Raw genomic sequence first — 17,477 nt, 5'->3', positions numbered from 1 at the left:
CTTCAGGGGTGGCCATAGCCAACCATCTGCTTCTATCTCACCCCATCCTCTGCATCCTCTCCTCTTGCACCAACTCACTCCACATGCTCTTTCACTACCTCTATAAATCTCCTCTGTGGACTTTCTCCAGGAAGCCTGCCATTTCCAACCTCGCCATCCTTCTACTGATATATTGACGGTCTCATTTCTACATGCCCAAACCATCTCAGTCTGGCCGCTCTGGCCGTACCGTTAAGGTGACATTTTAATATTGAGTCTTAAAAATGCCAGCAGAATTTAATGGGAGGAACGTGAGAAAAGAAACTTGGGTTAAGTAGCAAAACTACATGGAACTATATACAACATTTAAGCTCTGGAACTGAAGCCTGCAGCAGTGCTGCAGTCGACTGCCTGTGCGGTCAATTATGTTCCTCATCATCATCATCATCCTCGTCATCAAGGCATTTTTAATGAGATGATGAGGGCGGAATTAACAATGATTGTGAGCGCAGAAACGGCCTCATCCACAACTCACACCCAGAGACACATTTTAGCATTTGCATTTATAGGCAGCATTGAAAGCTGTGTATTTTGTCTTTGGAAAAAAAAAATCCTGCTCATCGTTGATGATTTGACTGGAGGCCGTACGACATTAAAAACTAAAACTAAAAGTTGAGCCAAATAAAATGAAAGTTGCTTCAATGCCGACCAACTACTGTTGCTGAGTTTGGCAGCCTGCAGCTGAGCATTATGATGTCAATACTGCAGCCATAACCTGCAAAAGACAAAGAAATTGTCTGAAGCAAGCCATTTACATCCCACGCTGTCTGCAGTGTACTCACTTCCTACATACATGAATTAGTAGACTCCTCACATGTTGTTTCCCCTGAATGTCCCTCTCGTTCCCAGTCATGTGATCAGCGAGCAGTTGACATGACAGAGTCTGTGTTGGAAAATTAGGGTTGACTCGCTGAGTCATATAAAAAGGTGGATGGCACTCATCCTTAAAAGGAGGGGCCAACACGGAGGTTCCATCAGTTGGCCAGCAGGCTCCGCCAAAGTTGGTTGCAAAAAGACAAATAATAACTGCCTGCGTGGAAAAGATCTCTAAATTCATACCTTTTCAAACTGGTGGACATTTTTTTGTTGTTGGTCTAAATCGCTAATGTTGCAAATGTGATTTGGTCAAATTTTGAGTAAAGAAGGCCATAAAGTTGTGAATGCGGCTACAGGTGAACATTTGGTTTACCAGCGGGTGGGCGGGTGTTGGGTCACACACTGCACTCATGCTCCAATCATCGCTCACCCCAGGTAGCACTCACACACCTAAATGTGGACTCTTCCCGGGAATCTGATGGGTGACTTCACGATGACACATTTATGTACACTGAATGACTTGACCATGTGCTGGTTCAATGACTACTTTATGACATGGCACAAAACTGTTGACTTCCAAAGATAAAAACTCTGACCAGCATTGAATTTAAGCATATTGGGGTTTGTTTCTTCGCATCTTCATACACTTCTAAGGTTGCGGATTTCCATTTGTTTATTTTGGCAGCAATAAAGTGCAGTTTGAGAGGGGGTGCAGACGTTTAAAAAGTTTGTTTGACTCAAAGCAAGCAGAGATACTTTCTAAATGAAAGGCTAATCTCTGCTGGTATCATCAGAAAAGCAAAAATGCGTTCCTTCCAAATCTCCACTGAGGAAATTGCACCAGCTTTCATTAGGGCTTTATCTGGTTTCACTGACAGACAACACATTTCATTGATTTAATTACAAGAAGTTGGAGCATTGAGTTGGAAAGTCGTCAACCGGAGAATGAACTCAGATCCCAGCTGGTTTTAAGTGTATTATCTCAAAGAACAAGCTGCCTTTGATTCTGCAGAGTTGCTCAATATGATTTAGCCTGTTTGATATTGGTTCAGTGCAGGTTCATTTCTGTCTGCAGAGGAGGGCAACAAGGGCTCGACAGCAACACAGAGCGCACTAACCGAAAAAATAAACAAAAAACCTACTCTGCAGGGAGGATAGGATGACTTGAAAGCAGATCTGAATGCAGGTTTTTGTCGGTGCTGTGCTAACGTTCAGGGTTAAGAAAATGTTTTATTTCCAAAAAGGTGTAAAATCCTGCTTTTATATTTGACTTCAATAAACATTAGTATATAAAAATATATTTTGTCAAACAAACACAAACAAGAAAAGTGCATGTCAGCACGACCCACTTGCAGAAGTAGAGGCTGGTCCGAGAGCTCAGGGCCGTATAAGGGCGAGGCGAACAAAGAACTGCAGCCTCAGGTGTTCTCAGGTGGGATGCCATATAACAGCTATAACAGCGCCGAGGTGATGACACGCCTCATGTCTTTGGTGCTCTAAAACAAACAGGCCAACAGCCACACCCGCCTCCCACAAAAACTGCGTCGGTGTACGCGAGCGTGAAATGTTGCAGAGCTGTCGGGACGAATCGTGTCCTCCTTAAATAGTCATTGTCAATGTTCCGGGCCAGACAGGACAGCCTGACCACTCGCTGAATCTCCAATAAACAGCTTAAAGGTCCGGTGTGTAATTGTTTTCAGGAAACCTGGTATTTAAGGAATTTGGGGCACTGTGAGGTGGACTTCCTTAAATACTAGGCTTCCGTAAAATATGGCGGTGTATGTATATTATTACATTCATATAAGAACCGTTCTGAAGGTTGGAAAACCAAATTACTTTTGTTGTACTCCAAGTATGCACTTAATTAATGTATTTATGGACAGTATGTTAAGCTTTTACCAAAATAAAAATCATTAAATCAAACCAAATTTTACTCACTGGACTTTTAATACCAACAGCTGACGGTGTTAGATGTAAATATAGTATTTCACTGTTTCCTATTTCTGTCAAATCAGTGAATGATTGAACTTCTCACTGGTCACCACCCATGTTCTTGTTGCACTTATAAAGCAGCCATAGAAAAAAAAAAACAAGATGCTGGTCATGATTTCACAGCAGTGGAGCTTGATTACTAAGATTTGGAGGATGGACTCTTGTGCGCCCATTTTGCCAAGCTCCAGCAGGAGAGGGATTTTTATTTGGTCATAATGCACCAAAAAAAACCAGCCAGTTTCCTATTTTAAGCAGGAGGCGAGCCAAGGCCAAAAGTCCTGGCACTGCAGCATTTTTAGTGATTTTCAGTGGTTTCGTCTAACTGCTAACATTTGTCCAAAAGTAGTTTTTTTTTCTTTAAAAAAAAAAAAGAAAAGAAAAAAAAGAAAAGAAATGGGTCCATTTCAAAAAATACCATCTTTGTGGAACAGAGGCCTTAAGGTGAACGTTAACGATAGACTAGACATTTTTTCTAAAATGGTCCATCATTTTTTTTAAAAACATTTATCCTTATTAGATATTCTATCTCTTCACCAGATGGATATGTGAAATAAATCTGGCCGATTCCAGAAATCAGGTATGCCAGGTTAGGCCATTGGCTTTTTTCTGAGAGAAAATAAAAATCATCTTTCAGCATCCTTTTTTGAAAGGAGCCATAATAACATTTTTAACAAGGGAGCTATTTCTTCTTCTTCTGGCGCCAGGGCTCCATTTTTATTCTTCATGTAAAATGTTACACATCCAGTTTAAATCCATGGGAACTTTTATTATTCATGACCTCACTTCACTAAAAGGGAAAGACATATTGTTGCTGTCACATGAAATGACGAAGCATAATGTATTCCAGGTCAAGACAGCGATGGATGTTCACTCTATCACATGGTGAGATGGTTCTAAATGCATCTTTGATGCAATTACATTTGATTTCATCCGATCTTGGGCTACAAGCAGGGAATAACCTGATAAGGGGTATCAGTAATGTTGTCGGGTCCTGGTGAGCTACTGGAGGTGCTCCGATGCACCTTGGCATGGATTCAGAAGGTCTTTAAACACTCTAAACATTTGTTAAAAGCACTTTTACTTGAAGCCAGTGGGTTTATTAATGATAAAGAAGTTAAAGCATGAGAAAGTGCACTTGTTTCTATGCACACTGTGTGCAGAATCTTCCTTTAATTGGCTACCAGCTTCTGAAATGTGACTTTTCTTCACCACCGTTGCATCATTAGAAATGTTGGACTATCTGGCGGCAACTACTTTGCACTACACAGACTTCAGCTCTCCTGAAAGACCCTGCTGTTGATATAACCAGAATAAATGTGAGGCTCCACTAGCAGAAACGAAGGAGTGGGGTGGGAGCTGCAGAGTGCGGAACTCAGGGGGAGGGGGAGTGCTTACGACCTCCATCACTGAATGAGGAGGTCAGTACACACATCAGTGGAGGTGTGACAACAAAAAAAAACCTGCGACTGAAATGCCATGATAAGGCTGCGGCAGTGACGGGGATGCTGAGGTACAGAGACAGCTCTGTAATTGCTAAGGTTTCCTGTGCAGGTATAACTCACATTACAGGAAACAATGTAATGTCACATCAGCAAAACACTCCAAGGCTGGCAAAGGCTCTCAATCCTAATAGCTTTCTCCAGGCTCCTCCACAACACACTCAGCCGACATTAATAGACGACAGCAAACTAAAGGAAAAGTTCAGCCAAGAATTGTTTTCACACCAATTCACGACTCACCCCTCTGTGAATGTAGGAACTGGTGATATTTCAGAATCCATGCAACCATTCGGGAGTTTCATGTGTTTCATGAAAGCAGTGTGGTGACATGCTGTTCTTTTGTTTGTTTTTTAAAAGTTGAGTCCATTGCTATCATAATCATCCATCAAGTGGAATTCCTCTGATCTTATTGAGTCCTTTTTTAAAAAGGTTTCCTAAACTTTTACCTGCAAAGTGGTGAGTAGTGGTGGAGTGTCAATTTAGGGTGAACAATACCTTTCAAAGGGCCAATAAGTGATTTTCCTCATCGTGAGACAGGAAAGGACATTTTTTTTTTAAATACTGCTGTTGGTAGTGGTGTTATTTTTTTTTCTTTTTCGGAAGAGCGTCATATCACACGCCCTCTCTGTTTGTTGATATCCAGCCCTTTATATCCTCTATCTTAGCTAGCCGACTGTTCCTGTCCATCCAGTCGCCTTCTCTCGCCCATCGGAACGGACCTCCCAGCACCTCAACCACCATTCTTGAAAACTTGCAGAACAAAACATTTGCACATTGCTATGTAGCGCTAACTTGTAACTTCATGTTAGATGACAGCTTAGCTTAGGTGAGCTTGTTTCCTTTGGCATTCACACGCTTGCGGCCTCATACGCTTACACCGTCACTCGACATTTACCTTGATTGCTCAGTGGGTGTTAGCATTTAGGATGAGAGGAGCGAGAGGACGTGGATCTCTGAAGCCTCTCTGCTTTGGTTTGCACACAGTGTTCAGCTCTGCTCACTGGCGGCAAATGAATGAATGAATTGATGTAAATAAATAAAATGATTACAGTCACTTTCATGAATTTTTTCCAAAAAATGCACCTGTCATGATAAATGTCTAAGTCCCAATTGCTTGGGAGGAAGGTGCTGACAGGATGCAGAGAGATTTCCTCAAAACACAAGAGAGCATTTGATCAGCCAACCCCCCCTCCCCCTCTCCACCCCCACCCCCACTTTATAGAACATGCTCATTTATCATGTCTAAAGAGCTAACTAGTGCAGCCGGCCTCATGTATTAGTGGGACCAGAGGAAACAAAGGCAAAAGGAAATTGGGTTTATTGCGATGCTTCCTGCCAGCTGTCTCTTTTGCAGGCGCCTTGGGCGATGCACGTGGAGGGCGCCGTTAGTGGTGGTGGGATCATGTGTTTCCTAATTCCATGCCAAAAGCCATCAACCATTTATCATACTTTAACCTTTTCAGATTCAATACAGGTCTCCCAAACGGGCAACATTTTGAAGAGATATCACACATTAAGGGTTAGAACACAGAGAATTGCAAAATCATACCCTGGCTCACGATGCCAAAAGAAAAGTAGCTCCACTTCCTCCTTTATATCATTGTGTGTAAAGTATTTCACCTCAGCAGTGATGCCGGCGCCACAGAATGCCAAAAGGCACCAAGTGTGAGATTATTCCATGGAGGGGAACGGTTATCAAGAGGCAGCGTCCCACTCCTCCTCCTCTTAGTCTACATCCCTTAATTGCTTTCAAGGTCTGCATAGGAAAGAGCCTAGAGACGTGTTTTGTTTGCGGTGAACGGAATGCACTGTGGACACCTTGAAATCCAAGACTACACCACGTACCCACCTGGTATTATCTACAACTGAAGACTGAAAGACCTTTCTCAGTGAGCACCAGGAAAAGCCGGGAACTATCTAACCCAACTCACGTCAAGATGGTGCAAAACGCAAAGCCGCAACTGCACAGACACAAGCCCGGAGGCTTCACAGACAGCCATCGTGCAGACAATGACAACTAGTCCTTAGCCATAACTACCTAATTGGAAAGTTCTCTGTCTCGCCATCCAGCTGGCTCACTGCACTGCGAAAACTCTAATGAAAGGTGAAAACTGGCTGTGTTGCTCAGGGATAAGTCTGGAAGAGACGCCACTCTGGGATGAAATATTAAACACTGCCTTCTTCCAGCTGTCACTAAGCTGTGGTTGAGAGAACGATGCCTTGTGGTGTCTCCTTGAAACTGATGGCTTTGCTATTCCTGCCTCCAGGCTTGGTGTTCCATACATTGTGACTATTTGTGGCCTCGAAATGTGTAAAACCAGCTCTGGCCAGCTGCTTTTTAACATTTTTTATTTATTTTTAGATGCGCATCCAAGTATTACTTTCACAAGGTGGAAAATATGAAATGTTTTTGAGTCTTTATAGTGTCTTTATAGTGTGAAGATAAAATGATCAATAACTAATCCTGTCAGTATTTTCTTTATTTTTTTTAATGAATTATTAATTAGGTAAATTATTGATTACACTTAACTGAAAACAGCTGTATCCAACTACTTGCAATCATCAAAATCAACCAAAGCGTTCACAGAGAGATTTGACTGTTTTCGTTTGTATGTCTGCCATTCATATGAAATAAACAATAAACAATCATTATCATTATCAGCTTGTTCTGATCATGACTTAGTTGTCATCCACAACTGATAACAAGATCAACAGTGCTGTTGGCCATGCTGACGGGTGGAGTGTGCACGATTCAGAATGCCCTCATGTTACCTGACCTGCCCGGTGGTCTGCTTCTGAGGACAAGTTGGCAAAAAGTGACTCATTGTCTTGGGCATACAATTGGGGCATTACATTAGCTCACCGCTATTCACTGACATCAGACATTAAATCATCCCTAAAGGGACATAATTGAGGCCACAGCTGCCATCTTCCTCGATGGGATAGAGCAGAGACAATACAACTCTACCGACTACTGCCTGCGGGTTGATCACTGAAGTAATTCATTGACCACAATATGATTGTTGATAATTCACTCATTTTCTACTCACCATGTTGGAGGTTGCTGGGACTTTTTCTGTAGTTTAGTCCAAATGTCCAAACTTACTTCCTGTCGCCGTCTGATTGGTCTTGTTAGTTTTACTTTCTGCTTAATGTGGCTAAAGAGCCTTTGTAGCATACATGTGGCTTTGTCAAGGGGGTAGCAGTGTATAGAGAAACTGGACTGTTCACTTGGATGAAACCACTCAGAATGGAGGCATGTTTTACTCATGTGGAATTCTTTCCTTTTTGTGATATTTCAGAACTGGTACATTGATTAGAGAAATGCCACTGTATCCTCCCACACTGGCTGAGTGGTGAGTGGGAAAGTTCAAGGTGAGTATCCCTTTGATTTCAATGTCCGAAAAAGGTACCTGTGGTCAGATGAAGACCTCGTTGCTGCACACCGAAGGTCCTGCAAATCCAAAAGTTTGACATTTATCCAAATACAGCTTGTTAAAAGGTAAAAGTCAGAGATGTTCAGGTGACATTAAGGTGTCCTTCTTCATTGCCTCAGCCTCCACCTGTGTCACAGGATATCAGCCAGAAATGTGCATAATGCCGGTGTGAGAGAGTTATTCAAGGACAGCCAGACAGACAAAGAGACCATCTCCGTACGGCCATTTTCACAGTGAGACAGACCAAAGCAGTTTTCTGTCCTCCCCCGACGAGATGAAATGAGTGCTGCTGAAAGACAGAGAAACCCTTCACATTTCTTACTATCTCTTACTGACGTGTGATTCGCTTGTGATACCCTGTCAGTGTCCACAGTCTGATCATTTCCACCACTCTTGCCCTTCGATGCTTTTGTCAGCTTCTCATCATTTAGTCTTCACTCCACGTCTTTATTCACCTCCCTCCTAACCATCGATTCTTTGCTTTGCCAAACCTCTCCTTCACAACCTTCACAGCCTGTGTCCGATCCGACAGGAGCTGCTACGTGCCAGAGAGAAATCACCTTCATCCTGACCTGAATCAGAAAACTTGTATTGAAAAGACCTCATACAAACAATTTCTGAAGCAAAAACAGTCTCCTACAAAAACTTGGCTCACAATCCAAAGATGGGAAGAGGAAGTTTTAGCAAGTTTGGTGTGTAGACTAAAAGCCTGCTGTGAACTCGCAGGCTTTGAAATTCACTTTGTGATGTGATAACTTTTTGAAGAATGAAGTGAGGCGGTCAAAAGCTTGATTGACCCTGCACCCAGCATGGCAGCCGTGAGATTTCTTGGAAAGATCAATATAGTAGGAGAGGTCAACGGAAAATGATGAAGAAGACAAATGTTGTTGTCATAGCTGCTCTTTGTGAGCACGGATCACTCGGTTTGGCTGGACTGCAAACAGGAGGTGATGCCAACAGTATTTTTAATCCACAAAGGAAGAGTGTCTGTGCTGTTGACCAAAGAGATATTTCCACATTTGAAGGCTGTGGAGCCTCATGCAGTATCAAAAAAAAAAAAAAAAAATCACAGATGACAGCTGTAGACAAAAAATGGTGGAGGAGGTCATGAAGATACATAAATGACAATATGGGGAGGCCGGCCCTGAGCAGTCTTTTGCCATCAAAATGTCAAGACTTTTTTTTTTCTTTTTACCCCAAAGAGAGATAAATCAGTGAACATTTGAATGCACGGCTGCACCGGCCAATGAAGGGAGAATAATCAATTCTCATCTTGAGCTGGTTTTATTGACAAATTCTCAGCAAATCAAAACATGCACGGTCACTGATTATTGGCATTTCAGATGGGTGGTGGCGGGGGAGAGGGTTGCTCTGCAGCCTGTCTCATAGGCTATCTTCAAACATGACTCCATTCATGTTCACATGAGCTGCCCTTCACTCTGAGGGGCTCAGCTGTGAAATATTGCAGATTGAACTGCCAAAAGGCAAAACACCCCCTAGCGTTCTGGCCACAGCACTCAACATCTATTAAGCTGGGTTTAATGTTCTGCAGAAAAGGGTCATCGCTCATGTTGCAATATTTAACTTTTAAGGGCCTCAGTGAAATTTTAGCCATTGGGGAACTAATGTGGATTATGAGAAAAACAGCTGCCAAAACAACACCCAAAAAAAGCACATGAACCAGCAGATGAAGACGGATGAAATAAAGATTATGTAGTCTCTATTAAACCTAGTGTCATTTTAAAAACAGGACTTGACTGAGCTGAACTCCCTCCATCCTCAGGGTCATGTTGCCTAATACAAAACATTGCTCCTAGTCTGCATCGGATGATCGCCCATATCTTACTTTTATCATTTCCCTGACAACATGCCATGCCACACAACCATTCAATTTCGAAAAAAAAAAAAAAACTCTTCTAACTCAAGGACGAAAGCCGGAGCAATAGATAACAGATAAATGTAGTGAAGCAGCGAGTTCAGCACAGGTCAAGGAAACCCAACACTGAATATAATGGGAAAGTTCTAACAAAAATTTGCCTTAATGGGAAGAGTTGACTGGTAGAGGCTGGGTTTTCAGGAAAAAAAACTTTTTTTTAAGTGCTGACGAATATCTTAAATTGAATAAAATAATGCCAAGGACTCCTAATCTTGCCCACATGGAAAAGTAAACAGTTTGATGAGATTTCAAATCTAATGTCACAGCTCCATCAGGACAGCCTTTCAGCTGGTTGGGTTTCAGCCCATCCAAAGGTGTTCGGGCCAGTGAACGTTTCCTGGCGTGGAAAGAGGCTGAAGCAACAGGTAGGTGTTTGGTTGCGTGTTGTAAATTGTGGGTTTAGGAACAGCGATGGCTTCTGAACAGGTTGACGTGGATGGAATGGCTGGCTGGCTATTTCTCATTTAAACAAGGGACGGCACTTAAGGCTTTTGTATATTTCACCACCTGCTTGGCAAGAGTTTCTCTAACACTTTGACACAAAGCCCTGGCAGTGGTTTCAAAGGGGTCCGCTTTAACAAAATGTTTAACTTGTGCTATTTTTCCATGTGTATCTCACAGATATGTGACATATCACCAGAAAAACTGACATATCAACCACAAACAGCTCACCACTGTGTCACTTAGTTACATGTTCTTATCTCTCTGGATGGAGAAACATCTCCACGTTGCTCTCGTCATGCCAGGTGGTGTCAGACGAGACAGCAGTTAAATTTGCCTCAGAGAGGCAACATTAAAACCACAAGCCAAGTTAGTTTGTAAGCTGATCGAACATGTCAAACCGTCAAGGTGGACGGTGAAAAGATTACCGACAGAGTGGCGTAATCAGAGGCAAAAGTTGAGCGTTTCACACTGGCAGCGACCAAACTGGACCAGCTCAACTTCCCCAGCCATCAAAACCATTCACGCCTGTTGGCTTCGGCCCAACAGAGATGCGTTCAGTGAATAACACTTCCACCATCAAGCATTCAGCGCCAATGACTCACAAGATGAAGTGAATCGTTGCAGCTTCTGCTGCCGGATTAGGAAATGGTTCATTTGTCAGCCAATTCTTTTTTCTTTCTGTCACCCAGAAGCAAAGTGCCAACTTTAAAAAATACTGTACATGTTCCATCCTCATAGCACGATTCCAAAGATATTTTAGCTCCCCATACCTGATAATGTGAGTCCTGCACTAAATCATCCAAGAACTGAACTAACTGAGCTCATAGGGGAGCTTACATTATATCAAATGGAAACAATTTCCACGACAGCTCAATCAGGAGACCACAAACAGATGCGAATACACAATATTAAGGGGAAGAAGACGGCTTGTGCGAGAGACGGAGATTATTACAAGGTGTGACAGAGTGCTCTTTAAAGAATGTAAAACAACCGCAGCGGCAGGAAAGATTACACCAACATGGGGAGTGGGGGAGAATGGGGGGTGGGGGGGGAACAAACAACTTCAAAGTGACAGAACATGACAGCACACACACAGCCGCCACTGAGAGACACAAAGCTGAGAGCGAGAGCCTCAGTATGACTCCCAATGAAACCTGAACTCAGTATATTTAAACAGATTTTCTCGGAAACCGAGGCGGGTCAGTGGGGTGGCATATTTAGCTGCTTTAATTATGCCAACAGAGTGGGAGCTAAGAGGTCAGACGTCAGTCTTACAGCACAGTTAAAGTCTGTAAATCAGTGCACTTCTACTCACCCCCCGCCACCACACACACACACACACACCCATCAGGAATACAAACTAATTTGGTCTTTGGTAGGAGGGTAACGGTGTCTCCTCATATGCCTGAGAGTGAAACTGAAACCCAGTGTGGGAAACTCAACTGTTGCATCCATCACTTGGCTCTGAGGCTGCAGTCCTGCAGCCCATCAGGCACATTGCCTGCCGAGTGCCGCAAACACACTGTCCTGCATGTTTGCTCACCAAAAAAAAAAAAGTTCAGGGTGATTCGCTCTGCTTTACTTGCAGAGCAGTCGACTCAACCGCTACTCACATTGATTGCTTTCTTCTGCCTGCAGAAGTCAATAGACCACAACGGTGACGTCAGGGCTTCACCTGGCTGCAGGCGGGTCTCCCGGGCTTATCAATTAGAGGCTCGGGGATGCAGCCCAGGGTTTCATTTGTAGCCTAAGCAGTTATTAGTAACGACAGCTGAGTATTGAGTGCGCAGCAACAGCCATTGGCTCACATTGGCTCTGGTTCTCCGGAGACGGCTGCCTGCTGCTCATTAGGGTGGGGGGTGAGCAAAGTGAGTAAAGCAGTGCACGTGAGGCTCAACAGCAAACTTTGGAAAGCTGATACCCCTCCCACACACACACACACACACACACACACACACACACACACACACACACACACACACACACACACACACACACACTTAAAATGTATTCGCTCCTTTCCTCTGGTGGAGACGTGCACGTCCAACGTTTGTTTTTCCAAAGTGTGTTTTACCTTGTGGTCAATGATGCCGCTGTAGCCCTGGAGGACCGGAAGCTGGGGCTCGGCAAGCCGGACCGAGGCTGCGGTGGGCCGCCTCGGCTGCTCGGGCTGCCGGCCGCGCAGCGTCTCGTTGGCTTCCCGGGAGGCGCCGCTGAAGCTGCCGTTGTAGACCAGGAAGAGGCTGGCACATAGCAGGAGCAGCAGGAGCACGGCCGCCCTGTGGCGCTGGACACACACACACACACACACACACACACACACACACACACAGTGAGAGAGAGAGAGGGAGAGAGAGGGAGAGAGAGCACATGATGGCACATGAGTTCAGGATGCACCCTGCACGAGGGCAATTGTCACACACACACACACACACACACACACACACACACACACACACACACACACACACACACACACAGCACAGGATGGCACATGAGTTCCGGATGGCAATTATCTCACACGCACGCACACACAGAGCGCATGATGGCACATGAGTTCAGGATGCACAGTGCACGAGCGCAATCATCACGCACACATCCATCAACTTCCCGCAACTCTCGAGGAGCGAAAACATCCAGCTGCTTAAACCCGCTCGCGCAGCATCCCCTGAACTCGGAGCTTTTTTACCTTTTTTTTTTTTTTTTTTTACTGAAAACAAGAAGCCGCAAAACTGCGCCGCAACTAAAAGTTGCGTCCATTCTTCGAGGTGTGAACAGGGAGTGAGAGAAAAAAAAACTGGAACGAAGCTCTGAAATAAATCGCTCGTGACACGCCGTCGGTTCATGTACCGCCGCACGCGCCAATCTATTTTTATTTCACTTTCACACTTCAGTCAGGGGTTTTTGGTGCGACGCGCGCACAGCCCCGTGGGATTTAACTCGCATTCTGACCTCGAGAGGCGAAACTAGCGGGGGAGCGCGTCGCGACACTAGTTCAGTCTGTAAAGGGGGCCACACAGCTGGAGGTCCTTTTGTTCACGTGCTAATCTCGCGATTCGACAGTGACGAGCTCAGCGGCGGTCGCGACGCTTTCGGAGAACGCGGGGTGTTGTTGTTTTTGTTGTTGTTGTTGTTGTTGTTGTTTTTTTTGTTTGTTTTTTTTTCTAAATTAACAATATTATTTATGATTGATAAATGGGAGTGAAGTGTGTGAGCGGAGACCTTTACCATCGGCGTCTTCATCTTATCGCTGCGCCTCAGTGCGTCCTCCTGCTGCGCTCCCGCTCATGGCACATCTGTCTGCGTCCGTGCCGAGCCGTTCCACACCGTGCCAGTCCGCCGGCTAGTCTGCCTCTGCCTGGCTGCCCGAGTGTCTCCAGACCGGAGCTCTGCCACAATTCATACTGTGAGAGACCGAGGCGACAGATGTTCACTATTGTTCCTCCTCTGCCGGGTCTTAAAACCCCACGAGTTCGAGGACCAGGGCTCTGCAAGTGGGGCTGTAGCGCACTTCATTAAGGAGGCCCTACCTGCACGAGGGCGATAAGACTGTTTTTTGTTTCATAGGTTTTTTCTCACCCTCCTGTTATTCTGCAAAGCATTGGAGGAGAGCTGCGCTGGAATTAACTGTAAATATATATGTACACGTCAAGGCTTCTTTCTGCAGGAAACACAAGCTGATAAACAAAGTGTTTAAATTAACAAGGAATAATCTGTTGCATGTTGGTGCTGTACTGGTGTGGCTCACTGGAGCCTGGAGTTTCATGTCACTTTTTACTGGATTGTCAACGCTGTGTTCTTATGGGACAATTTCATCAAATCAACACCTTTGTCCTTTTTTTATAATCTCTGTCATGTACGAATACATAATTTAATTTTTTGTGTGCTCTGTGAGTTGTTTTGTAACAACATGCATTTAGGTTTGGTTAAACAGCTTTTCTTCATCTAATTTCAGTGTCATTAATGGAGTGGAGGCACATCTTAAATCCAGCTTGCCAAAAAATATGATAAAATTAGGCCTAAAGAGTATAAGCCATTTCAAATACATTACATATATGATGCTACATAAAGTAGAATGTTGTAATTAGAAGAGATACCGATCCATTTATGTACAGCAGAAGTTAAATAATCTCATCACTGGCAGTTCTGGTGAATCTGAGAAATGCTCCTGTAGTGTTCTAATCCCGCTGGGATTACACTCAATAGTGCTCACATGCTTGTCATATTTGTCATATAGTTTTGAGTGCAAAGCTCATAAAAGAATCCACAACATGTTAAAATATTTCTCCCGTGACATCTAAACTGGTCAAGACATGGGACTAAAAGCATTAATAGTCGTTTGCTGCAGATTAATAGCGTCAATTACAGGTTTTCAAGAAATCATCGTCACCAGAACAGATGGAACACGGCTTTAATGAAGGAATTTATGTCTCACAAATTTTTTTTCACCCAATTTATAGCCTATACCAACCTTTTAAATATGCTGAATACGCTTTTTGGCTTCAGCAAACCATGAAACAAGATCTAGACAGCACCTGTACCAAGTCTGGTGGTGGTGCAGTAAAGCGTGGTAAAATGAAGGGTTAGCAAAGTAAAAGTTTGGCACGTATTCTAGAACCTCTCCAGAGAGACAGCCTTCGACGAGAGCGGAGGGACGTCGTGGCAGCTGCTGCACGAGGTTGCACAACGTTTTGCTGTCTCGGAATTTTAAATATTCTAAACAAGTGGCCGACGCTGCTGTGTTGCTGATTAGGAGTTAAGCAGTGTTTTTCTCTGGGCAAAGAGAATAGTTCGGGAGCCATCCACTCGCATAATGACAGAATTTCTGTCCATCTCCTTCAGCCTCCATCGCTTCATCCTCTGTGTTAATCCAGCAGACAATGGACAGTTACAGCCTTTATAACAATGCATAATCTGAGGCACGGCTGCTGTATGCTTCACTCTCATTTTCCAGTGATTGACTGTAATCTTCTTATGGTGGTGGGTGGTGGTGGGTGGGGATGAGGGAGTGGGTGGGTTCTTGTGGGAGCTGCAAGGGAGACTTCCCAGAAGCAATAATCCACATCAGTGTCACCATCGGGGCCATGGCGGAATAATGTGCGATAACGCGGCATAAGGTTGGAGGGCTCAGCGGCAGCAGCATTAGCAGCAGCGGAAACAATAACAACAAAAAGAAAAGCTGTTTCCCTTCTTTGAAGTGCGCTCTCACTGAAGGACAGTGAAAGGGCACAATCCTCACCCAGCAGTAAACTGAGTCCACATAATAAGTCTACATGTTTGTTTTGGGGCTGTAACTGGTTGGTATTTAGTAGGAGAGCGGAAGAGACCCTGACCAAAGCTTTCGCCTTTGTTGCAGTCTGCCGCCTGTTGAAGTTCTCAAAATTCTCTGCTGGGAAAAATAATCAAAGTGTAGCAAAAGTTCAACAAGCACTTTGGGGAAAGAAAAACAGCACCGCACCACCATCCGCACCACCACCCTTCCCGGCACCGAGCCAAAGTTAGTAACATGCACGTTTTTATCTCCGGTCCCTGTAGGCGAGTGCAGAATAATTTTGAGACACTGGAAATGAATCCACATTTTCAATATAAAATGCCTACAAGGCAACTGTACAGCAGCGTAACATTTTAAAGCTACTAGTGGCTCATTGTCGTATTTATAACTTCAAAAAGGATTTCAATGAAGGGAGTCGCCTTTCCTGCTCAACATTGCGTCAGCATGGAAGTACCGCGATTGCCCCAGCGCAAGCGTTACACTGCTGTTCATGCATTATGCATGGGTCCAACCTCTTGTGTGACTTTGTGGAAGAAGCTGCAACAAAGCCAGACGCAAAGTGGCATAAGCACCGCACAGACCGACGCTTGACAGCTTTGTGCCTTTATTCTAGTCAGTGCCTTGTATGATGTAGCGCTAGCATGACGTGCCGCTGGCGAGCGGTCACACAAATCTGAAATCTAATCAGTGTGCAGTGCCAGAAGACCCGCATGCAGCGCTGTTAGCATGTTGATCGATGCTAATGCCGCTGGTGTGATAAGGTCGTAGTAGTAATGGGGCGATGGCTGGTTGTCGGAGCCAATCCGTTGACAGTGACGGCAGGGTCGCCGGGGAATATGGCTGGCGACTGGCATGTGGACGCGATGATCAGCAGGTGTTTTTACGAGGTGCAGGATACGCTGATTTATGTTGCATCTCGGACCGTTTCATGTCTTGATTGTTTAGGGTCCGCGCGCAGCCGTATTTTCTCCCTGTTGAGCCTCAGACGCCGTTTGTTTCCGGCCTCGGATCTATGAGTGAAAGTGTGAGCACATGGCGCGGCGAGAGAAAGACCTTGACGGGGAATGGGTCCGGCTTTTTGTCCTTTCCATAATTAAAGAGACTTATCCAATTGGACCCGTTCATTACCCCTGGGCCCAGAGACAAGAGATGAGGAGGCCTGTTTTAATGTAGGCTCACTGGCGGCCTGAGAACAACCAAGAGAACAACCAAGCGTGAAAAGAGGATAAAGGAGGAATTCACCACATACGGTATACTGTAGGTCAATTACAGTAATAAACCTGTCAAGACCACCACTTTTAGTGGACAATATATTGTTCCTAATGAAAATATTCAAGGTACTGAGGACATTTAATGATTCATACCTGTAACACAATTAAAATAACAAAACAAAAACTAGTATTGCTTTTAGAGATTAATGCTGCTGTTAAAATGCTGTTGAATGGGGGGAATATACAGTAGCAGTATCTCAAAAATGTTTAATACAAATAGTAGAATCACACTAAAATATATATAACATATCTATATATACATAATGTATGTTTACCGAACAGTTCGGTAAAATACCGAATTGTTAATGTAATAATAATGATAATGGCTTGAATTTATATAGCGTTTTTCAAGATACCCAAAGCGCTTTACAATTGAGCCCATTATTCATTCACACCTCACACTGGAGGTGGTGAGCTACACGTGTAGCCACAGCTGCCCTGGGGCAGACTGACGGAAGCGTGGCAGCCAATCCACGCCAACGGCCCCTCCAACCACCACCCAACACCCAACACACAACATCCACTCACATTCGTACGAGGCAATATGGGTTAAGTGTCTTGCAGGATTTCAACCGCCAACCTTTCGGTCATTGGACAACCTGCGCTACCTCCTGAGCCACAGTCGCCCAATAATGTAATAAATGTTGTTTCTAAATATTTTGCATTTCATGAAGCTTTTATGCCTAACATGGTGTTTATCACATTTTATTGTATAGTGCAAAGGATCTGGGAAAAAATAATCCGTACGCATTGCAGCTCAATGCGTACAGA

The 17,477-nt window shown here is 44.2% G+C and overlaps 1 protein-coding gene across 1 annotated transcript in view; it reads right to left on the bottom strand.

Annotated features, from left to right (window-relative positions):
• The window catches only part of st6galnac5a (ST6 (alpha-N-acetyl-neuraminyl-2,3-beta-galactosyl-1,3)-N-acetylgalactosaminide alpha-2,6-sialyltransferase 5a), a 45,489-nt gene extending 31,939 nt beyond the window's left edge, over positions 1–13,550 (bottom strand). The window contains exons 1-2 of the mRNA XM_076021778.1: positions 13,392–13,550; positions 12,238–12,450 (exon numbers count right to left, since the gene is read on the bottom strand). Coding sequence (XP_075877893.1) covers positions 12,238–12,450; positions 13,392–13,406 — 228 coding nt within the window. The 5' untranslated portion in view covers positions 13,407–13,550. The remainder of the gene's footprint in view (positions 1–12,237; positions 12,451–13,391) is intronic.
• Between the last annotated feature and the right edge of the window lie 3,927 nt (positions 13,551–17,477).

The sequence above is a fragment of the Nelusetta ayraudi genome, unplaced genomic scaffold (genome assembly GCF_046127955.1).
Source record: "Nelusetta ayraudi isolate G7.1 ecotype Tasmania unplaced genomic scaffold, CSIRO-AGI_Nayr_v1 ptg000011l, whole genome shotgun sequence".
In the NCBI taxonomy this organism is placed as follows: Eukaryota; Metazoa; Chordata; class Actinopteri; order Tetraodontiformes; family Monacanthidae; genus Nelusetta; species Nelusetta ayraudi.
The sequence above is the reverse complement of the archived record's forward strand: the minus strand, read 5'-3'. Positions and strand labels throughout refer to the sequence as shown.